This window comes from Mustela lutreola, chromosome 1 (assembly GCF_030435805.1).
Source record: "Mustela lutreola isolate mMusLut2 chromosome 1, mMusLut2.pri, whole genome shotgun sequence".
NCBI lineage: Eukaryota > Metazoa > Chordata > Mammalia > Carnivora > Mustelidae > Mustela > Mustela lutreola.
In genome coordinates, this window is record NC_081290.1 from 185,832,760 (window position 1) to 185,856,439 (window position 23,680).

At 54.0% G+C, this 23,680-nt stretch overlaps 1 protein-coding gene and 2 long non-coding RNA genes across 5 annotated transcripts in view; 1 reads left to right on the forward strand and 2 right to left on the reverse strand.

Annotated features, from left to right (window-relative positions):
- Positions 1-417: 417 nt before the first annotated feature.
- On the reverse strand, positions 418-7,356 carry LOC131836167 (uncharacterized). The gene is made up of 2 exons (XR_009355526.1): positions 7,202-7,356; positions 418-741 (listed from the first exon to the last, which is right to left on the reverse strand). It is a non-coding gene; the product is annotated as an uncharacterized LOC131836167 (long non-coding RNA).
- A 137-nt stretch (positions 7,357-7,493) lies between these two features.
- The window catches only part of ZBTB16 (zinc finger and BTB domain containing 16), a 182,995-nt gene continuing 166,808 nt past the window's right edge, over positions 7,494-23,680 (forward strand). Inside the window, exons 1-2 of one of the 2 annotated variants that reach the window (XM_059181285.1) lie at positions 7,494-7,789; positions 10,962-12,319. In XM_059181285.1, the coding sequence (XP_059037268.1) occupies positions 11,052-12,319 (1,268 nt within the window). In that variant the 5' untranslated portion in view covers positions 7,494-7,789; positions 10,962-11,051. Of the gene's footprint in view, positions 7,790-7,815; positions 8,156-10,961; positions 12,320-23,680 lie in introns of those variants that run through there. The other variant, XM_059181296.1, reaches the window with a different exon arrangement.
- On the reverse strand, positions 15,167-16,788 carry LOC131836177 (uncharacterized). 2 transcript variants are annotated; one of them, XR_009355531.1, is made up of 3 exons: positions 15,858-16,788; positions 15,548-15,781; positions 15,167-15,479 (listed from the first exon to the last, which is right to left on the reverse strand). It is a non-coding gene; the product is annotated as an uncharacterized LOC131836177 (long non-coding RNA). The 2 variants fall into 2 exon arrangements; XR_009355529.1 differs by having other exon boundaries at positions 15,634-15,781; positions 15,858-16,747.

A 23,680-nucleotide genomic window follows, 5' to 3' on the forward strand; every position in this document is an offset into this window, starting at 1 on the left:
AAAAAAAAAAAAAAAAAAGAATAGGTTCATGGGGAAAAGGATGAACCGTAAACTGTCAGGATCTTTCCTAGGTTTCCCCTTGGCCCCATCCATACAAGGTGCTACAGTCTCTCGATGCACCTGCCTTAGAGGTTGACCTTGGGGAGCCCCTTCTCCCAGGCTGGAATCCCAGCTCAGGCACTGTGGCCCTGCTCGGTCTAACGAATGAAACAAGGTGTATTAATTAAGGTAATGCTAGCTACTATAATTTGTAAGCTCCAAAAGACCTGAAGACTAGGGCTGCCAGATTCAGGGAAAAAAAAAAAAAAAAGATATTAAGTTTGAAGTTCAGATAATTTTCTTAATGTAACTGTGATCTGTACGATATTCGGGATATATATATACTAAGAATTATTCCTCATTTACCTGAAATTCACATGAGACTGGGGGCCTTCTTTTTTATTTGGCAACCCTACTGGAGACATGGGAGGTTTATTTCTTGTTTCTCTAAGTTCACAGTGGGTGTTCTTAGGAGGCAGGCGGTGTCCCCACAAGTCATAATTCAGGGACCCAGGTTCCTTCCAGCTTGGCTCTGCCATTTTCCTTACTCAGCTTCCCCGGCATCTCTATCCTCATGGGGTCAGGTCGCAGGAAGGGACAGGGCACAGAGGAGCCTGTGCTGGAGACTTTTCTGGGCCCCTCCTGGAAGTGGCATTTCTTCCAGTCCATTTGTTGGCCAGAACCCGATCACACGGCCTGGACCTAACAGCAAGGTAAGAAGAAGTAATGTAAGCCAGTGTGTGCTCAGAAAGAGAACTGAGAACCAGCTAGTCTCTGCTAACCTGTCAGTGCTTGTGCCTGATGTGGGTCTCAGATGCTGGCGCTGGGTTCTGTGAGCCGCCCTCCAGCCGCCAGTGTCCCTAGCTGGAGATCGGATGCTCTCCTTTCATTCCTGGATTGCTTAGCTAACAGCTCTCCAGGACTGGGAGTCGGAGGCCATTGCGGGACTAAGAAGCAGCGTGATTCAAATCAAGTCCTTTTAATCCAATGCAATTTAATAAATATTTACTAATGCTCCTAGAGTATTGAGATAAGCTTGGTTCTAGGCCCCTGAAGGAGATAGAAATTAAAACAGAACCCAGTGATGCCCTCAAGGAGCTGCATACAATTACATTCAATAGCTATCCTCTACTCCTATCTATATCCTATTGATTTTTGTCAAAGGTTGGGGGAAAAGCCGTAGCTACAAAAGAATTCTGCCCTAGATGCTGGTCTACAGAATGGTCCCTCCTCTCCCAAGTTCCTAAAACCCTTGGCGTCTGTATCCACTCATTCATTCCGTTGGTTCATTCATGGAAATTCAACAAGCAGAGATCTGTTCTGTTTGCCAGTGTGCTAGGCTCTGTGGGTTGGGAATGGGAGCACCAAGTTGAACAAGATTGAGACCTTGCTTTCTGGAAACTCATCATGGAGGGTGGTCAGAATGCACAGACCTCGGCTCCAAGGCAGATGGTAGTAAGTACTACGATAAACATTCCAACAGTGCTTCGGGACTTGGGGAGGAAGGAGGAATTAATTCCGACTGGGGTGGTGGAAAAGATGACATCAAGATCCAACAGTGACTTCCCAGAGGGACACAGGAAGCTCTCTTGGCAAGGAAGGCTGAGTCAAAGCATCTGACTCCCAACTCCCAACAGCCTTGGCCCACAGGCGCCCTCAGTCTCTCACCTCCTCAGCCCTTAGAGAACAAGGCAGTGAGCTTTCCTCAAAGAAGAACTTCAAGGAGGTCTTCTGCTTTATCTCAAAAATTCAGATGAGAATTTTGAATTCCACTCCATGGGAGACCAATGCTTGTTTTGCTAGAATAATTTTCATATGATTGGCATACATGAACTGTCTTGAGTAAAATTGTTTTGTCTTGTGGCTGGTGTGCCCTCAACATACATACCCCTTGCACTGGCCGAGTACCTTCTCCAGAAATTTAGCTTCTGAGCCGAGAAGTTCAGGTGTCACGTAGCCCGTGTCTTTTGTCCTTGTCAGGATGAATGAAATATTCTTCCAGATCTCTGAGACTGGTCATAGTGGAGGGACAGATACACAGGAATTGCAGAGGAGCCCGGCGTTAGCTGAACTCGGGATGTTTCATGCACTTGTCTCCCATGGGGGACAAAGAGAAGAAACACTGCCCCTGGGACAGGAGCTATGTCTCTAGACCATGATGCTTCTGTGGGCATCTCTAGGACCATGACCCTCTCTCCCTGCACACCCTGCTCAGCATTGAGTAGAACTAGAGCGCTCCTGCTGGAGAACAGCCAGCTGCCTCGGATCGAAATCTACACCATTAAACACCTCAAAAATTAAACAGTTGGCTATGTAATGTTAAACAGTATAAGAAAATGTGGCATACTTCCCCTCTCCCTGGCCTCTCCACAATGAAACACCGAAGTGTTAAAAAAAAAAAAAAAAAAAAGAGAGAGAGAAAGAAAGAAAAAAGAAAAAAAAAAGGGCCCTGTGTGTGATGAGGACTTGGGGGTTAATTTTCAGCATGGTGCCTGGGGATTTAGCGGTGGGACTCCCATTACTTGTAATGGGAACCCCGCTGCTTCATTTCACGCATACTGTATGGAAACCGCACCCTTCCATGGCTTCACAATTTTAGTTTTGAAATTGAGACCCTCTTTCTCAGAGCAAAGCAGATTTTCAGAAAGACCAAACTACTCAGTGTTTTGGCCTGTGTGTTTGTGCTTCTGTGTATGAGGGAGAGAGAGAGAGAGAGAGAGAGAGAGAATGCCTTTCTCCTAAGTGCAGGTGCCCCTTTCTGATGCCGATGTCCAGTCGCTGATGGGATAACAGGGGCTGGATTGTCACATCCCAAAGCTTTGTTAGGAACCCCATAAAACTAACACATGGTTGGTGATACCCAGTGAAACCCCAGCTTCTGCCATAATAACCTGAGCCCTGCCGCCTGTCATTAAGGGACCTCTCTTATTAGACATCTCTTTTTTAAATAGCTACCATCATCTGGTCCCAGTGTACATTAAATCCCATTATAATTATAAACACACTTCCCCATAACATCCGTTGCAGATTTCATCCACACTGCCTACCCCCTCAGGGCATCTTTGCGCTAATAACAACTCAGATTTGCTATCTGAGTTGACAACAACATTAAGGTCCCAACACCATTTGCAATATGCTGGGGAAGAGAGCGAGGAGGAAAAGCTTTCTCTTCCTCAATCATGAAGAACTTGGGGTCACAGTGACCCAAGGCCTCAGGAGCTAAAAGAAAAAAAAGCCCCTCTTCTTTCCCCCTTCGAGAAGTCACTCTCTGCCCACCAGACAGGACGGGTATGTCCAGCACTGGCAAAGCCCAGGTTTGTAAATATCACTAGCCAGGAAAACAGATGGCGGTCACTCATCACAGAGGTCATCTTCTCATTTGGTTTTCTGTGCTCCAACTAACTGGAATCCACATGTCTCCTGATTACTTCCCCCCTCTGGGTTTTGGAGGGGGCATGTAAAAAAGTAACATGAAAGAATTAAAATAATTAAGGGGGAAAAAAAAAGACGAACCAGAGAAAGCCATCCACCTAGTCAGGGAGGCGAAATTTGACTTTGGTTAGTTTTTGACGTCATTTCCATCCACCTAGTAAATATCTGCAGTTATGACCTTGAAGCCTTGTAAGGTCCTTTGCCTCCAGGAAAGGCCAGAGTAGGTCTGCAGTATCTCCCCCTCGAGTGTGGGGGGAGGTTGGGGGGCAGAGAGCTGAGGGTGCCTGTGACCACCTGGTATGTCTTCCAGGGGCAAGTTGGAGTTCTCAGTTGCTGAGGACTTTTTCCAATCAAGGGTTTCACTACCTGCGTCCCTCGTGAAAAGGCTTTATTCCAGACTCATCTCAAGGTTTTAGTATGCAAAGTAGCTGCTTCTCCCCGCCGGAGGTGGGAGTCCTTGATTTATTTATCATGATAGGAAAGTCTACCTTTACATTTTACAACTATTTTCCAGCTGAGGAGTTGGAACAAAATGAGTTGCAACATTTCATTAACACTCAATCCGAATACAGAATGCTCAAAACACCTCCAGCAGCCTGCTTCCTGGGCATCTGTTTGGTTGAAGTTGTATTGTAATTCAAAACTCCCTCCTCAACTTTTGCCTGTGATTTTGAGAAAGGACGGAAGGTGACCTAAGCCTGTTTACCTGGTGGCACCACTCAGTGGGGAATGGCTTGGTCCTCAGCTTGCCAGGCTTACTGGCAGCTCTCTGCCTCAGGGGAGGAAGAGGAGAAAGAAAATCAAAACCCAGTTTTCCTTGTTCTGTCTTGCTAGAGGCCGTACCATCTAGAAGTGAAGATCATGAGCTCTGTAATGGTCTGATTTTTTTTTTTTTTTTAAAGATTTTATTTATCCATTCGACAGACAGAGATCACAAGTAGGCAGAGAGGCAGACAGAGAGAGAGGAGGAAGCAGGCTCCCCGCTGAGCAGAGAGCCCGATGCGGGGCTCGATCCCAGGACCCCGGGACCATGACCTGAGCCGAAGGCAGAGGCTTCAACCCACTGAGCCACCCAGGCGCCCCTGTAATGGTCTGATTTAAAGCCTCAGCTCTGCAGTCTTGGGTAGGATGCTTAACCTCAGTTTTCCCATCTGAGAAATGGGGGCAATACTAGCACCTGCCTGAACAGGGTTGTAACAAGGATTAAATACCCAGGATAGGTAATGTGTTAAGATGCATGGTCTGTGCTCAGAATGAGTTCTCATTCCCGCTGTCTCTTCCTTGTAAGATCCCTTAGACTGAACAAAGCCCCTCTTCCCGAAACTGCGCTCTGAAAGGCTGCTACCCGTGGAAGGTGTGTGAATAAGAAGAAGGAGACGGGGGAATAGGAAGATTTAATGTGGAATTCTATCCAAAGGTCAATTCATCTATTCCCCCGTCTCTAGCATGGTCTGGTAAGACCGAGGTCTCTCCTATTTTTAGACCTGTCTGAACTGATGTCCCAGCTTCCCTTACCATACCCTTCAAGTAAAAAAAAATAATAATAATAAAAAAAAATCACTACAAATACGTGAACATCAGAGAGAGAGAGAGAGAGTGTGTTAGTTTTCTTCTGTGATTTTCCACCCCACTGTCTTTCGGTGCCGCCATATGAAATCTCTGAACTGGGGATTCTCCTCAGCTTTCGGGGGGCCCAAAGACACAACTCTGGCTAAAAATGGTGCCAGTTTTGGGGAGGGAGCTGCTGCTGCTTTATCTGGGCCCAATAAACCTTATCAAACCGCCCTGCAGCCAGCCTTCAGTGCTAAGTGGAAATGCTTGGAGCCCAATGCTGGCTTTCAGCCCACAGCCTCGCCTGCCTTCCTCCTTTTTGTTACCTTCTCCACCTCTTAAATTCAGGCATTAATCTCTCTTTAACACTTACTAACAAGGGCTGGGCTTTTTTAATGGGCAGAGTTTATGAAGCAAGGGAGATTTTCACATCAAGTGAATATGGCAAGGGATGGTTGGGGGGAGTTCAGGGCGGTGGAGGGATTGTTCTAGCTCTCCCATTGTTTTCAAGGCTTCTCTCTTTCTCTGATTTCAGGATTAATAGGAGATTAGGATCAAGGGTTAATTGTGTGCCTCTCCTGCTACTGCGTTTAGGAGGGGCTGGTAGGTGGATGTGGATGGCAGGGCGGCAACCTTCCGCAGGCAACATCTCCCGGCAGAGGCTCAACAAGTTCAATGGTCATTTCTTCTCTTTCCCTGGTGAGGCAGTAGGAGGGTCTTTCTTCTGTTTTTACATCCCTCTCCTCGTGCTCTCCTTGCAGACCAGTTTCTTAACTTCCTTTAAATGCCCTTCATCTTGCAGATAGTGTAGACCTTAGCTAGAAAAACAGTCCGTAACCGGGATTGCTTTTTACTGTTAATACCTAGGGACCAGGGTTCCGGGGATTGGTTAGGTGTCGCTGTATTCAGGACTGTCTAAGGGTAACTGGCTCCCTCCCTTCACTTCCCAGTGGGCTTCTCTGCTCTCTCCTCTCCTCTGACTCGGGCAAGGCTGAGCCCTTTCCCTGCTAGGAGACTGGAGCATGCTTCCAGGGATGGAACTTCTTGTCCTTGGGACGGTTTCCCCTTAGCCATTCTTGGGATTCTGAGCACTTTGTACTCCGGCCTTCAGTGGCCCAGAAGCGGATTTTTGCCTCTAGTTGGTGTCTGCCACCTTCCATGACCCTACAGTTCTTGGGGCCTCACTCTAGGTCTGGGGCAGTACCGGCGACAATCATTGGAATGTGATTGTATGTGAGTCCTGCGCAAACCTTTGACTCAGCAGCATGTTAAGGACAGAATGTGGGGGCTCAGTTCTCCCTGACTGAAGCCAGGAGATGCTGACTGCATGACCTCCAGGGCTGACAGCACGGAGACCCAGGGAGGGCGCTCTCCACCACCACCTTCACCCCCAGCATCCCGGTCATTAGCCAGCTGCCAAGGCCAGTGCTTACCAGAGAGCTTCCCACCTCTGGCCCCTACCACCGCTAAGCTCCAGGAAAAGGGGGCAGGAGGGGACTCTCCACCGCCAGAGGAACAGTAGGTTTCTTCTGGTGGCTGTATCCCAGAGGTTAGTGACCTCAGCTCCACTCCCTAAAGTGGAGCAGCCCTCTGAGAGGAGAAGGCTCTTGCCGGAGAGCGAGGGGGCTCTGGAGCTTTTTCAAGCTTTCACTTGCCCCTTGAAGGCTTTGCCTGAGCAGGACGCTGTTCTCAGGAACTGTGTCTAACCAGGTTCCCTAGCTGGGGGGTGGGGGTGGGTGGGGCAAAGCCCAGGGGATGCACAGGACTGAGAGGGATGAAAGTTCCTCTCAGGCCTCGATTTCGGCCTCCGGGGATGCCCACAGCTAAAGTGGGGGAGGGCTCTCCCTTCTACGACTGGTTCCCGCGGACCCTCTGGCACCAGGCTCCCCAGGGCCTGCGAACTGCGCGCCCGGAGACTTCTCGCAATCGGGATGCCATAGGCATGGAAGGCCTGGGCTTGGGCTCAGAAAGGGACCTTCTGCCACCGATGTCGGGGTACAGGGGATGCAGCCCCGAGCCAAGAGAAAAGTGAAAGGCGAGATGACACACACAGAATCGAGTCAAACACCGGAGCTGCGGACGAAACTCCGCGCCTGGGGCAGCAGGGAAGAAGAAAACCCATATCCAAAGGAAATAAAAAGCCTGGGGTTGAAGGCGGGGGCTTCTCCTCGCCCCTCACCTCCACTGCCAGCACGGAGGGTTCCGAGTCCCTGGCACCGCTCTCCGCGAGCTCCTTCTCTCTGCGCTGGGCCGGTGAGCGGCGGCCGCCGGCGCCCCAGCAGCAGCTAGATGTCAGGCGAAGCCCAGAGCGCCGCGCGCGGGGAAGGGAGGGGAGGGGAGGGGAGGCGGGGAGGGGAGGGGTGGGGCGGGGAGCGCGCGCGGGCTCGGCCAGTGCGGGAGGGGGGGTGGGGGTGGGCGGGCTGAGCCCGGGGACGGCGCGGGAGGGGGGAGGGAAGGGGGGCAGCTGTGGGCAGCGAGCCGGGCTCGGCCGCCAGCACTAAAGATGGAGAGGCGCCGGGGCCTCGCAGGGGAGGGGGCTCGGCGTTGACGTGGGACGCGGCGGAGGCGCCGCAGCCGGTGGTGATTTGCTAACCTCGCAGCAGAGAGGAGTTGAGGGCGATGAGAGCGGGTACTGCGAACTGCCGGGCGCTGCCGCCGCTGCCGCCGTGATACCGAGAGCAACAGTTCCCAGCAACACCCCTCCCCGACACAGGCACACACCCCCAAGAGGCACGCACACCCACCCCCAGCGCCCGGCTCGGCAGCGGTGAGTGAGGGGCTGGGGAGGGGCGCACCGCTCAGCCGTAGGCGCGCGCCGGGGCGCCCCGGGGCTGGAGAGGTCCGAGGGGCGCGCTCCCTTCGGCCACTCGGCCGCCGGGCTGGTGCCTTATTTTATTCGGCTCGTTCCCTTCCTGCTGCGGCAGCCGTCGCCACCGCCGGTTGGGGGTCGGCTAGAAGGGGAGCCCCGGCTGTCAGCTTGGGCGCAGCTGCCTCCCCAACCCTTCCTCTCTAGGGCACGGTCGGGGTGAGAGGTGGGAGGCAGAGCGGTCTTGAGGGGGCTGGAGGCGCGAGCGGAGGGTCGGGGAACCGGAGGCTTTGTACCACCAGGGGCCGGCGGAGGAGCGGCGAGCCGGTGGGTGCTCATATGTATGCGGACCGGTGCGCGGGCGCGATAGGGTTGTGCTTTATTTGTGTTTATTCACCGGCCGTCTGGGAAGCTAGAATCCGAGGATCCGAGGAGTGGATCTGGGGGCGGAGGGGAACAGGACTCGGATTCACTTGGGTTTTGCTTTCTCTTTGAAAAACGTGGTGGGCTTTTTTTTTTTCCGAATTGGACTTGACCCCCCCACCCTTTTGGGGGGGAGGGGCGGCCGTGGCGGAGCCGCAGACTCTCCTCGGCTTTTGGGCGGGACCGGCCGTGGCGCCGGAGCTCGCTGTGCGCTCCGGGCCGCGCTCGGTGGGTGCCCCGGCTCTGCACCTGATGCATTCGGGACGCGTTTCCCAGCCCCGCGCGCCGGCAGCTCCCTGGCACAGCCCCTCCAACGCTCCCGCACGCGCTCGAAATGCGCACCGTCTCGGCGGCCCGCGGACCCACGGGAACGCACGGACGCGCCGTGCGGCGATTCACTCGCCCGCTCCCCGGGACGCTCGCAGCGTGCCCCGGCCGGGCACCCTGCCCGTCGCTGCCGGGGTCACGGCCCTGGCTCGGAGAGGGAGGGCCGGCAGCTCCCTGCTCGCGGATCCTTCCACAACTCGCTCTCGGGCTTTTGTGCTTCCCCTTCGCCGCGGGGCGGGTCCGTCGCTCAGGCGTCCAGCCTGCCGGGACTCTCGCCTTTCGTCCGGGTCTCTTTCGCTTTCCCTCTTCCCTAACCCGCTCCTTTTCTCTCCGCTGTCTGGCTCCCCGGGAAAAGTTGCTTCCCCAAGTTTGCCGAAGTCGCTTTCAAGTCTCCGTGGGGGTGGCGGGGACTGGGGGCGTGTGGGAGCCAGATCGATCCCCGGGAGCTCCACCGGCGGAGCGCCGGCGTTCCCCCGCGCCGCACGGCTGAGCGCTGCAGCCGGCGCCCACCTGATCCCGGGCGCAGAGCCGTGGGTGCGGGGTCGGCTGCCCGAGAGCACTCTGATTTCCCGCAGGACCCAGGGCGCTTGCTTTGGGGAAGGAATTCGGGTGGCCCAGCTTCCATTCTCTCGAAGGCCCCTCCTCGTTCTCCGAAGCCCCTGGGTCTGAAGGCAAGCGCACGCACGGTGGCAAGGCGCGGATGAGTGGCAGTTCCACTCTGGACGGCCTTAGTCCCCACCCCAGTGTGGGCTGCAAAAGTGTCTTGACTAGCCGTCCTGTTAACCCTTTCCGCGTGAGGTCTGTGGCTCTGGAGCCAATAGGGCTCCTTCTGGGGGCGGAGGCAAGCCCTGTTTGGAGAGTCAGGGAGAGCCAGCCTTCACGGTGCTTCAACTTCATTTCACTGTGGCATTGGCCCCAGCAAGGCCGGCGGGGGGCGGGGGGCACCTGGGTCTGGGTGATGTCTTCCTAACGCTTTAAACCAGCGAGGGAGTCTCAGAACCCTGTTACTGATCCCAAACAGCGCTTTGGGAGAAGCCTTTGTCTCCCAGCCTCCTCTCTCTTCATACTGGTAGACGCTGGTGCAGGTCTCACTTCTGGTGCCTCCAAGCCATGTCCAGCACCAGTTGCTGCTCGTGGGCACAGGACTTTGGAACCTGTGGGACATGCTTGGAGTTCATGTCCTTCGCCTGTGCACTGCTGGCTAGAGGGGTGCATATTTCCTATGACCTCTTCCAGGTCTTTTGTGACCTCTTCCCCCGCATCTGATAGATCCCCTTGCCCACTGGGCACTTGTGGGCAGGAGTTAGGTGTGGCATGTCCTAGAAGCATGTATACACGTGCTAACTGTGCCCCTCTGGTTGCTGCATTGCACACACATGCCCACGCACACGCGGTCCAGATTTCCGATTGCACGTGCAGTAGCTCTGAGGCACCTATGCGTGTAAGTAAGCCAAACTAGCGTGAGGGTTATGTGTGTTCACGATGGTGCCTGGGGGGTAGGGTCAAGGTGTCGGTGGGTCAGTCCCTTGCAGCCCTGAGAAGAGGGCAAGGGCAGAGACTGGAAGGTACTGCCTGGCCGTGGGAGGGCCAGAGAAGGTACAGCCTAACTGGTAGATTGCTGTGGGCCAGGACTATAGGCCCCGTGTCCCAGGTGGGCTTGCCTGTGTTCCTCCGGCCGCTGCAGCAAGGCAGGATGTAGAAAAACTTTGTTTAGAAGATGAGGCTTACTGCACAGGGGACTTGAGAGTGAGATCCTGGGCTCTCATGGACGAAAGGAAGGGCTGAAACTCTTTTTTTAAAGATTTTATTTATTTATTTGACAGACAGAGATCACCGGTAGGCAGAGAGGCAAGCAGGGAGAGAGGAGGAAGCAGGATCCCCGCCAAGCAGAGAGCCCAATGCAGGGCTCGATCCCAGGACCCTGAGATCATGACCTGAGCCGAAGGCAGAGGTTTTAACCCACTGAGCCACCCAGGTGCCCCGGGGCTGAAACTCTTAAAGGGCAGGCTGACTGCCTCCTAACGCATATGGGCCTTGTTATGTGTATGGGAGGCCCTGCTCTCAGGCTTTAGGAAAGCCCAGGACTCACAAGGCTTCACTGTAATTCCCATTTCACTTCAGCCAGCAGACATCACAGAGCAGTGAATGAGGTATATGCTGGAGCAGAACCTTCTCTTTACCCTCCTCATACCTGGGCTCCCAAGGGCACATGTGCAGAGTTCTAGGAAGCTTCCTCCCACCCCCATCACAACTGCTGAGACTGTCTCACAGGGAGGGGGGCACCGATGGGGGCGCTGTGTTGTCGGACTCCTTCTTTTTAGAGACACTCATCTGTCTTCTGTCTTCTCCTCTCGTTTCCTGCCCCTCCCTTATCCCCCCGTAGCCCTCTCCGTTGGCCCAGGACACGCACCCAGCCCCGCCACGCAGAGCCAGGAAGGAAAGAGAGCCTCATGCCTAAGCCGAGGGGAGCACCATGGATCTGACAAAGATGGGCATGATCCAGCTGCAGAACCCCAGCCACCCCACGGGGCTCCTGTGCAAGGCCAACCAGATGCGGCTGGCGGGGACGCTGTGCGACGTGGTCATCATGGTGGACAGCCAGGAGTTCCATGCCCACCGGACCGTGCTGGCCTGCACCAGCAAGATGTTTGAGATCCTCTTCCACCGCAACAGCCAGCACTATACACTGGACTTCCTCTCGCCAAAGACCTTCCAGCAGATTCTGGAGTATGCGTACACAGCCACGCTGCAAGCCAAGGCGGAGGACCTGGATGACTTGCTGTACGCAGCAGAGATCTTAGAGATCGAGTACCTAGAGGAGCAGTGTCTGAAGATCCTGGAGACCATCCAGGCCTCAGATGACAACGACACGGAGGCCACCATGGCAGATGGTGCGGCCGAGGAGGAAGAGGACCGCAAAGCTCGGTACCTCAAGAACATCTTCATCTCGAAGCATTCCAGCGAGGAGAGCGGGTACGCCAGTGTGGCCGCACAGAGCCTCCCGGGACCCATGGTGGACCAGAGCCCTTCTGTCTCCACCTCGTTCGGTCATTCGGCCATGAGTCCCACCAAGGCTGCGGTGGACAGCTTGATGACCATAGGACAGTCTCTCCTCCAGGGAACGCTCCAGCCTCCCGCGGGGCCCGAGGAGCCGACTCTGGCTGCAGGCGGGAGGCACGCTGGGGTGGCCGAGGTGAAGACGGAGATGATGCAGGTGGACGAGGTGCCCGGCCAGGACAGCCCTGGGGCCACCGAGTCTGGCATGGCGGGCGCCGTGGGGGACAAAGTGGAGGAAAGGGGCAAAGAGGGGCCCGGGACCCCGACTCGGAGCAGCGTCATCACCAGCGCCCGGGAGCTGCATTACGGGCGTGAGGAGAGCGCGGAGCAGCTGCCGCCTCCCACTGAGGCCGGCCAGGGCCCCCCAGGCCGACCCGAGCACCCCGCGCCCCCAGCGGAGAAACACCTGGGCCTCTATTCCGTGTTGCCCAACCACAAGGCCGACGCAGTGTTGAGCATGCCGTCGTCCGTGACCTCGGGCCTCCACGTGCAGCCCGCCCTGGCCGTGTCCATGGACTTCAGCACCTACGGGGGGCTGCTGCCCCAGGGCTTCATCCAGAGGGAGCTGTTCAACAAGCTGGGGGAGCTGGCTGTGGGCATGAAGTCCGAGAGCCGGACCGTCGGGGAGCAGTGCAGCGTGTGCGGGGTGGAGCTCCCGGACAACGAGGCCGTGGAGCAGCACAGGTAGGCCCTCTCGGGTCCCGCACCCCGCACCCCAGCCCCGGCCCTCTGCCTTACACACCCCGCCTTCAGATACCCAGCTACCCCTGCGCCTGGAGCCTGGCTGCCCTGGCCTCCCTGCTCTTTGTAAACAAACTCCCGTTTTTTTTCCAAGTCCTGGCTTGGGTGGGGGGCTTACTCTTCACATGTGGCGAGAGGGGCCTGGGGTCTTTCCCTAAGCATCGGGGAATCCTTGGGCGCAGCTCTTCTCTCACTTTTTGTTTTTGGGTTCTCATTTAATGGTTTTTCTGCTGTTGGGTCTGGTCGTCTTTGCCTGGAGTGACTAATATGCTGGAGGGAGGGAGAAGAGGAAGTGGGATTGGGGGAGGGGGTCTTCTATGGCCTTTCCATGGCCATATTGCTGGGTTTCAGGGACACAGGTGTCCAGGTCCCCAGGGAGGGCTCCCCGCCAAGGCCGGCTCTGGGCAGCTCCAAGCTCGGGAGGGGCTGATGCAAGCAGTTGTGGGTTCCACGCGTCATTCCTGGTGAACGTTTATCACCCCGAATGTGGCTTCCTCTCCCGCAAACACATTTGGAGGGAGTTGATTTACATTCAAGGGGGAAGGATGGGTATGAGCGTCGGGATTCTGCAGCCTGCTGTCTTACTCTCATCCCATCTCTGCTCACTTTGAATTAAATGCGACTCAGGGCCAGTCCTGGCTCCTCTCTGGCTTCCGTTTCTTTGTGAGATGACCATTCATTGAACTCTCGTGGCATGCCTGGTTCAGGACTGAGTGCTTTACCTGGAGCCACGTTTTTGCTACAACAGTCCTCTGAGTTGGGGCGGCAGGGGAGGCGCTCATCTTTCCCATAGGAAGATGCTAAGACCCTTTCCTGGAGTCCCATAGATGGTAAGAGACGGGGCTGGATTCAAATTCAGGTCTTAGCCTCCTGGCACTTGGCCGCCTCTCGGAGTGGCTTAGAGCTGGAGAGGATCGAGTCTACACTACAGAGGGTTTTGAGAATCGCTCCTCCTAAGTGGAGTGAATATGGCCAGAACCCATCGGGTTCTGGTTTGGCTGGGTTTGGCTTTGGAGGGTTTTTGGCTTTGACTTGGATGTGTTGTAACGACGTGCCTATTCTACTCTCTGGTCCCTGGGTCCATTGAACGGGGTTAGGAAGGCCACTTTCATTGTCATCCACAATAATATTTCCCTCTTGCCTGCTGTTTTGCCGATCTTGGGTGGGTTCCACCCTTCGGCAACCCTCTTCCTCTACCTGCTGCTCCTGTACCTGAACAGGGGCAGGGGTGCTAGTGAGAGGGTGTGGGGGCTGGAGAGGCATCTGGAGGTCTGCTCGTCACCCCACGCCCAGCCGGAAGCTGCTCTGGCCCTGCCTGATCGGTGGCTGTGAGACTGACTTTGTGGAAAGTGCCGCTGATCTAAATGTAGCCGAATTTTTCCGGCGGGTGCGAACAGTAATGTCCGGTGAGGTGTGTCTTCCTTATGCTCCTGCTCCTCGGACATAGACGGAGGATGTGCTTGTTTCTGCTCAAACTTTCCCAAAGGGGAAACCCCCCTCCCCAAACTTGACCAGACACATCTGTCATCTTCCCCGGATGTGAATTCTCTTAGATATGTGCTGTGAGGAGTGGGGTTTGGCAGAAAGTCATTTTAGTCCTGGGTTTCCTCGGGTCCTGGTTGCCTCTGTACCTGGCTGAGCTACGGAAGATACCACCCTCCCAGAAGGTCCAGGTTCCCATTCTGTGGGACCCACTGTCCAGGCAGAAGCGGCGGCCTGGCTATGTTACATTCCCCGGAGAACGGGCCGTGGAACTAGCCACGTCTCCGTGGGAGCTTGGGATCACGATATAAGCTTTTGGAGCTTTGTTTTATTCTTTTTTTTTTTTTTAAAGACTTTATTTATTTATTTGACAGAGATCACAGAGAGGCAGGCAGAGAGAGAGAGAGAGGAAAGGAAGCAAGCTCCCCGCTGAGCAGAGAGCCCGATGCGGGGCTCGATCCCAGGACCCTGAGATCATGACCTGAGCTGAAGGCAGAGGCTTAACCTACTGAGCCACCCAGGCGCCCCACTTTTACTCTTTTTAAAATGGAGATGGGGCACCTGGGTGGTTCAGTGGGTTAAACGCCTGACTCTTGATCTCCGCTCAGGTCTTGATCTCAGGGTCATGAGTTCAAACCCCGTGTTGGGCTCCATGCTGCGTGTGGAGCCCAACTTAAAAAATAATTTACATGGAGATGGTCGGTAGAGGATGGTGCTGAATTGGCAAACTTCCAGAAATCCCTAGAGCAGCGAGCGAGGGGCACATGGGAAGTGTGCAGGTTCCCCCATTTTGTTCGGGTCTCTGTCTCCACTCTGAATTCTAGAATGTAGTGTCCACAGCACTGCCTTCCCCCGGGGCTGTGCTGGGCCATGAGGCAGTGTGGAGAATGGCCTTGTCCCCGTGAGCTTATGAAGGGAAGGCCCAGGTCCAGGGATCCTCGGCTGTGGGCTGCTGATGTGGCAGGGGGGCGTCTGACTGAAGGAGGAAAGTCCGCTGCTGCAGCCCAAGAAACGAGAGCCTCGGGCAGGGCCTTGGGTGGAAGCTGTGGGGACTGAAGACATCAAGGAAAGGAGAAGATGTTCCTGCAGCCGCCCCGCAGGGGCAGACCGGCTCCCGGTCAGATGCACTTTGTGGGGCGCTTTTCCCCTCTCCCTCAGAACTCCCGGATTAAGATGAAACTCCCTAATTCCTGTTCTCCTCTGTACCTCCCTGCACATCCCAACCACGGGTACAAACAAGAGGGCAGGACCGAACTATCAGAGGGGGAGATTTTGGCGTCCGGATGCTGGGCCGTTGGCTGTAAACACAGCAACGAACGTGAGAGAACAACAAGCGACAGGTTTCGTTTTTATTTTACTTTTAAGCCACAGACTAAAGCGTGGCTGAAGGTTAAGTATCCAGCAGGTCTTGTTGCCTAGATCCTTGTGGAACAGAGGGGCGCGGAGAGGAGGGAGGGGGAGAGGCAGGGAAGCCGCGCGGGAGGGAGGCGTCCTCTGAATCCCGCCGCCGCTGGGTCACCTCAGCCCGAGGCTGGTGAGAGGGAGCCGGAGCCTCCAACAGAGTAGAACAGGGAGGTGGTGGTCCCCGCGGTGCGTGACAAGGACGCGCAGGCAGCATCACCTGTAGTCAGGGACCCGTGGAAAGACAGGGCAGAGGCTCCTTGGGTAAATTAAATGGGGCTCACTTACCTGAAGGGTCCAGAAAGTCAGAAGACCCGAAAGGCCAGCCACATTCTCCAGGCAGATGAGGAGCAAGTTCTGGGCGCCACAACCACCTTCTCCAGTGTGCTCCCATCGCAGAGGACCTGAGGGGGGGAGGGTCACAGCCGGCTCCTGGAGGACCAGACTCCTTCTCTGGGTTCATCTCTCTTTCTCTCTGTCTCTGAAAGACTGGAGCTGTTCTGCATGTCGGCTTAGCTGGATCTGATAAACCAGAGATGAGCTAGGGACCGGCTCACCTGACCCCGGTGCACCTTCTCCTTCTCTGAGTTAGACTCACTGGTTGATAAGATTACAGCAGGCGGTGTGGTTGACTGAGGTGTGAACACAATCCTCATTCCCAGCCCTCAGTCTCCATCTGACTCTGTTTCTGAATTCTGTGCTGCAGAGTCAGAGCCAGGCCTTGTTCCCCTGGGGGCCTCGGGATCTCCTCCAGCAGACCGTTAGTCTGGTCACAGCGTGACCCTGTGCACCCACAGTAGGAACTCTTGCCTGGTTTTCAAAGGGATGCTCGGGAAACACAAGGAATGATCTCAGCCAGCTCCCCAGGCCCATGTGTGCTACCCTTCCCAGAGGCTTCTTGGGGCCGGCTCTAGGGTGCCTGAACCACGTAGCTGAGATGACAGATTTCTGCCTGGCCCTTTGCCTTGGTCTCTCTCAGGTGGCCAGCTGCTCCGTTTTCAGCAGTTGACCAGAGGGCCAGCAGCTGTTGACCTTGGTTTCTGCCACTTTGGGGAGCTCAGCGGTTGCCCTCACTCTTCTGGGTCGCCTCTTATCATTCTGCCGGCTTTAGGTGTCTCTGAGGTCAAAGCCAGCTCTGCTGGGAACGAGTGTGCCAACAGCAGTCATATTCACAGTGCCTTTGATCAGTGATAGCTCTCTCTTTGCCAAGCACTTTTCGTGACTTTCTCGCTGTCCACCCCGCAGCCTCCCCTACACGGGCTCGGTCAGTTCCATCATCCCCTATCTGAATGTGAGGTCTGAGAAGCTCTGAAAGCTAGAAGGTTTTGTGCAACCCATTGAGTGGCAAAACCTGATTGGGAATGATGGGAGGCTATATTTATCCTGTCTATTTTGAATATTCATATGTTTCGTTGCAAAAATATTAATGTGTTTGATTACAGAGTGCTTCCCTAGACTCCTTTGAGACTGGCAAATGCTTGTAGGTCCATAGTAGCTTCCTAAAATCCCAACAGTTTGGCTTTCTGGAGTACCCACGGGTTTTGGATCAGGGATCGTGGACCATTTTTACTTAGCTCCACCTTGCAGACGAGGAAAAGGAGCCTTGGAGCCAGTAAGTGACTTGCCCAAGGTCACGTAGCCAAAAATGGATAGGGTCAGGAGCCTGGCTCCCCTTCCGATGCCCAGTCCTGAGTGCTGTGCGCCAGGCCATATAAGCACATGGACACTGCTCTCCTGGGGCGGGTCCATCTGACCTAGTCTTTGGGTGCCAACACCTTCCCTTGGATATCACCATCGGGGGCCATGGCTATCTTCCTTGACGTCAGTCCTAAAGGTCAGGTAGAGCCCGACTTTTCTGAGCGGCTATTTGTGGCTGTTCTGTCATTCACAGATTTGCTCAAATCCCTTCTGAATCCATTTCTATTTCCAGGAAGCGCCCTTTTGGGGGTGATGAATGACTTACATTTATCTCCTCCCGGGACTCCTGGAAATCTGGCCTTTGGAGACATCGTTAGTTGTGGAGTTGGGAAGACAGCGGGAGGCTCAGGGTTGGGGGGGCAGTGTTTGTTGTGCCCAGCCGGGGTGGAGGCCAGGCCTCTAGACTCCGCCGTGTGGTTTTTAGCTCTGTGATCATTGTCGGGCTCTTTTTCCTTCTGAGCTTAATTCCTTCGTTTGTAAAACGATGTGCTCAGATGTGCTGTTTGTGGATTGTTGAGTTCTTTAAGAAGTTCTCTTAACCCCTTGTGCATGCAGTTACGTCTTCATGGGGTCCTTTTGGCGAATTGCGTTTGGCTCTGTGTTGGGTTGGCAGTCAGCCAGCTAAAATAGGGTCTCCCTCTGATTTACTCCTGTCCACTCCGGCTTCATTTTTTAATACTTACAGAGTCAGCTGGGCTCCAGACTGAACTCTGGGGCATTTTGAAGATGATTTCTTTTATTTTCTTTCCCGTGGAGGAAAGTGGCCCTGTTCTCTCATCTCAGTGAGAAAAGTCCCATTTTAATTTGCTGTCACTATTGGATGGAGCTGCTAATTGCTGGAGGGAGAGGAAGGAAGAACGCCTCAGCTCAGCGACACGTTCGCCGCCTGCTTGTTCTAGGAACTCTATTTATGAATCTTTAAAATAGTGATTATCCTAAACTGTTAAAATCAAACTCCATTCACAACTCTTTCATTTCTTGCTAATTCAGGGGAAAAACATTTCCAATCACTTTAATTTTTTTAAAATTAATGACTTTAAAACAAGTCCAGCTGAAAGACTTCAGAATCTTACTAAATGAGCACAGGCGAGCCTCAGTGCGCCCCTTGGAGGGTTCCTGAATTATCCGTGGTAACGGAAGGTTTTCTTGAAGGTTCTGTTTCTGTGGCGTTGGGTGGAAGCTCTGACTCTTTTGGTTGGGGTGCCTGGGTGGCTCAGTGGGTTGAGCCTCTGCCTTCGGCTCAGGTCATGATCTCAGGGTCCTGGGATCGAGCCCTGCATCGGGCTCTCTGCTCAGCAGGGAGTCTGCTTCCCTTCCTCTCTCTGCCTGCCTCTCTGCCTACTTGTGATCTCTGTCTGTCAAATAAATAAGTAAAATCTTTAAAAAAAAAAAATTCACCAAGGCATCCCCAGCTCTACCTCTGACGTTTTCTACGTAGTAAATGTGTATCTCGAGCCAATTACGCTATCTGGGCCTGAATCCTTATTTTACCACATAGCAGCTGTGTGACTGTGGTTGTGTTTCTTAACCTCTCTGTGCCTGTCAGCTCCTTAGTAAAACGGACGTAGTAACAGCCCCTACCCACTGGGTTGTTACAAGGATTCACTGGCAAACATTTGTCCAGTGCAAGGAATGATGGCACCGAGTAAATGCTCCGTGTGTGTTCACTGTTGTGTTTTTATGGCTCTTGTGAAATGGCACACTGGCCGTGCAGGGGAGGAAATGCATCCGTGTTGGTCCGGGGCCTGCTTTCCCCCAGAGGTGTTAGTTCATACAGCGCCGTTGGGGGCCCATACACCCTGAGCACCTGAATTCCTCCCCCACCCCCGGGAGCTGATCTCTTGTACTCTGGTGGCCAGGGTACTCTTTGTCCCATTGACCCGTGGTTTGATGAGTCATTCCAGTTCTCATTTAAATTTAGCTGGGCAGCGCTCCACCGTCATCAGTTCCAAATGCCGAGCAGGCTCACCCAGGATCCAATAGCCCGTGCCTGTGGCCAGGCGAGCAAATCAGTGTCGTCGACACCAAGATGAGGAGCACAGGCCCCAGCTGATGGAGGGAAGTCTGGGCTCGAGGCGGGTGGGTGTTCCAGAGCTCCTTCCCTGCCCTGCCGCCTCCCACCCCCTGACCCCATGCAGCTAGTAGTGGATTTGGAAACAGCATTTTTGGTGCTTGGTACATGACGGGTTCTGTGCTAAGTGCATTCACAGTTAGGCTGTCTTCACGCGCTCTGGCCACCCTGTAAGGGAGATACTAGTTGCAATTTCCCTGATGGGCAGAGAGAAGCATGGGAGGTTAACAGACTTGTCCACGGTAAGACCGTGAAGGGGGCGTCAGGGTTTGTGCTCAGCCCTTTGGGCTCCGAGTTCACTGTGTTTTCCAAAATACCCTGCTTGGACCTTCGGGCCCGGATGGAATCAGAAGGGAAGGGGGCATAAGGGAAGGACCAGTTCCGTGTTTCCTGCAGCCAGTGGCCACGAGGCTCATCGCTTGGTCTCCTCTGGCCTCCTGGTCTTCTCCAGTGGCGCGAGAGGAGGAAAATAGGGTTGGGGGCTGCTTACTTCAGAGGGTTCAGATTTTTGGGGGTCGGGGCCACAGAAGTCCCCGGAGCAAGGCATCACCACCTTATCTCTCACCAACATAGAGAGACCAGCTTCTAGTGATAGAGACCTTTATGCTGACTCAAAAAAGGAAAAAAAAAAAAAACACAAAAAACAAAATAGAAAAGGAGAGAGAGAGAAAAAAACCCACTTACAAAAATAAAAATCCCTTGCTGTTAATTTCATGCCAGCATAATCAGAAATCCCCTTTCCTACCGTCTCCCCTTAAAAGCCCCGGTGTCCTTATTATGCCGGCGCAGTCTGGAAAAACCATGGTTGGGTTTTGCCTGCGTGAGGCTTATCTCTGCAGCTGCGAGCAGGGGATTGGTACTTTGTTGTCAGGATGGAAACTTCGGCGGAAAACTTGCCAGAACCTGAGCAGGTCTGAGTTCCCGGCTCACTTTCGGTTCTGTCCTCAAGCCCCGATTTCCATCAGCAGGAACAGACTGCATTCAGCGTTGCCGTCGGAGAAGCTGGGTTAGACAGCGCGGAGACCTTCCTGAGGCCGTGGGGGCGTCCCCGGCGAAGTGATTAGGACATTGGGTCACAGAACTTTTTTTTTTCCATATTTTATTTATTTATTTGAGAGAGAGAGAGACAGCGAGAGAGAGCATGAGCGAAGAGAAGGTCAGAGGGAGAAGCAGACTCCCCGTGGAGCTGGGAGCCTGATGCGGGACTAGATCCCGGGATCCCGGGACTCCGGGATCATGACCTGACCTGAAGGCAGTCACTTAACCAACTCAGCCACCCAGGCGCCCTGGGTCACAAAACTTTTTGACTGAAGAGGAGAAATCGCGGGGCCAGTTGGAAGAAGTTTTTAGCGTTCTCCTCTCTTTGGAGCCTTTTTTGTTTATGTCTTTTTAAAAGTTTATTTTTTTAGGACACCTGGGTGGCTCAGTTGGTTAAGCCACTGCCCTTGGCTCAGATCATGATCCCGGAGTCCCTGGATCGAGTCCTGCATTGGGTTCCCAGCTCCATGGGGTGTCTGCTTCTCCCTCTGACCCTCTCCCCTCTCATGCTCTCTCTCTCTCTCTCATAAATAAATAAATAATCGTTTAAAAAAAAGTTTATTTTTTTAATTAAGTCATCTGTGCACCTCACATGGGGCTTGAACTGAAGACCCTGAGATCAAGAGTGGCCCGCTCTTCTGACTGAGCCCACCAGGTGCTCCTTTGGGCCACTTGGGTTCCCCGGAAATGTTAAGTAAGGACTTGGGCACCGACACAAACCCCTACCAGCAGATGTGTCAGGAGTAAGACAGATGGACTGCCAGACCGTGGTCTTTGTAGGGGGCGAGGTGTGCAGTGCAGGGGAGCAAGCTGACGTCACACAGACGTGGGTGTGAATGCCGGGGCTGCACTGTGAATCCGGGCAAAGGACTCCACCTGTCCCAGTCGTCGGGCGCCTCTCCTACCACGGGAGCTTAGCTCCTTACCTCTGCATGTGGTTTTAAGCAAGTTAAATGAGGTAGCAGGTAACCCAAAGCCCACAGCAGGGACTCCTGTGTGAGGCCGGCTCCCTGCTTCCCGCTTTTTTTTTTTTTTTGTGACCCCAGCCTGACAAGGGGTCTGCTTACTCGCTGAGCCCCCTGCCACCCTCGCCCGGTGTCGGTCTCTAAGGGGATAAGCCAAGCGTTGTGATCTTAACGCCATTAAGCCTTGTTGGCACAACTCTTCTTGCCATAGTGAGAAGCAGATGTGGCCAGCGGTAATGGCCCTCGGTGATCCACCAGGCCTGGAGTGCTGGGGGAGACATGATTAGCATTAATTTGGGGGAGTCTTTTATGGCTGTTGAGGAAGATGCAGAGGGATTGTTTGAAATGTATTTATTTAAGCCGTGCAGCGGGTTAGATGCTGTTGGGGTCTACCATGGCTTACTGCCCCCGACTCCCCCCAGCCTCTTCTTTAAATAAGGTCCCCTCCCCAGCCCTGAAGCCCGGCCTGATTACTTCCAGAGTCGGAGAGACAACTTAGCCGCCTCTTGTTTCTTGCCGATGTACCTTATTAGTAACACCTGGCGTCATAACCCGCTAATGGGAACCAGCGCTTTCCTCCTGCGTGGCCGGTGACAAGTAGCCTTGTCAGCCGGAGCTTGCCGTGCGAGGAAGTTCCTATTAGCTTTATGGTCAGGAGAACTTGTCCTGTTCAGGAAATGAATGTTGCCTCTAAAGGTCCGTGGCCCTGACCCTGGTGGGGTAACCTGTGCGGGCCGCTCAGGATGCTTGGGATTTGAGCCCCTCTCTGGTTCTTGTCATATGTAAAGAGGGAATCATTGTGGTATGTTGCAGCCTTGAACTTTTGATTTATTTCGTGAGGATGACTTAACCGTTTCTGCGCCTGGATGGCAGTGGGGTGGCACCGAGCGTGTGCCTAGATGTGTGTGGGGGAGGACAGAGCCCACATGCCAACAGGGGCTGTCTGTCTCCGGGAGGGGGCATATGTTTCTGGGATGATTATTTGCTGGGTTTTTTGCATTCCTGCAATGTCAGAAGTTTCTGGAATCCTTGGCTGCCGAATGGTGGGCAGTTGGGCCCTGGGTTTGAATTCATTCTTGGCCTCTTAGAAGCTCTGTGTCTCCAGGCAGATACTGAACCCCTGGCTTCCTCCTCTCTGGGAGAAAGTTCTAACATAGATTTCGTACTGTTGCCGTGGTCTTACCCATAAGAGGACGCATTCGGAATACAGAGCCCAGGGGCAGGCATGTGGCGTGGTCTGTGGCCCTCCCTGAAAGGCTGTGTCTGTTTCTTTCTTTCTCATTGGAATATTATTCTAAGAAATTTCGGAAAGAATGACCTAGTCCTTTTTCCCGTTGAATGTATCGATACTTTCTTCCTCATCAGAGCCTTGGAATCAAAGAAAAGCTCCTTGGTCATTCTTCCTCCTCCTTCTGCCTGCGAGTAATGTTTGTAAATGTGATTTTTGCGGAGAAAAGCAGCGTTTGACCTCATTCTGGGGGGAAGCTTTGGCCTGACTCTTTGAGAGGAGAGGTTTGTGAGCTGTCTGGCAAATGGATGCTTACTTCTTGCCTTCGCCACTGCTGCTGCTTGAGAGGCCCTGGGTGACAAAGGAGCCAACGACACTGGGAGGCACAGCCTGAGGAATCTGGCCCCGGTGGTGGGGGGGTGGGAAGGGGCTTAGAGATGATGCCTCCTTCCGGAACTTTAAAACAAATCTGTCCATCTGTCTCTGGGATCATTGACAGCAATTCAAGGAAAAATAAAAATAAGTTCTCCTCCAGTCGGCGGGCCGGGTGCAGAGAGAAGGGACAGGAGCAGGCAGCGCGTCGAGGCAGCTGACCTGAAGATCTGGAGATGGGACAGTGGCCCACTTCCGTGTGCCCACGGGAGGCGAGTGCTCCCCTCCACCCTCGCCGTGAGAAACTGTGCCTCTCTCAGATGATTCGTGGCCCCTAACCCCTCTCAGAGCAGGTGAAAGCCGCTTTGAAGACGTTAGCGGAGTAGGGACGGGAAGTGTTTGGTGCAGGAGTTAAATCGTGACAGTTGTCCCCTAAATGCTCTGCTAAATTAAGGATCTGCTAACATTGGCGAGTCTACCTCCCTCCATACCCCCACCCCCGTCCCCTTGGCAGAAGGGATGAAGACGGGACCTAAAAACAACGTGAAACACAGCTAAATCGAGGGACTCTAAAAACATTTTTCTTCCCTTGACGTCGAGCGTGGAAAACCAGGGCTGGACTGTAAAGCGCCGCAGACCCATTTGGGGCCCGCGTGCCTGGCCCCTTTCCTCAATTTCTAGCACAATGGTTTTTGCTGCCACCGCTCCCCATACTTCCCCCCCTTCATAATTATCCACTATTTTACTTTTTGTGTCCTGACAGCCGCAAGAGTGGTTTTTGTTGTTTGAGTGGGGCTGCTGCTAAATATTCCCCGGCAGCCAGATTCGATGGCTCGGGGGCTAGCGGGGATAGGCCAAACCTTGGCATCCCCCATTGCAAAAGTGAAAAATATTTCTGTTTGCAGTTAATTTTAGTGGCAAGCAGATCATGTTAACTGGATGTAATTGCTTCCAGATATGGCCGAGGGTTTTGTGTGTTGAGATGAAGGGTCTGGTAAGTGCTCACTTCCTGTGTAAATTAGGCTATTCCATTCAGTCTTTCATTCTGG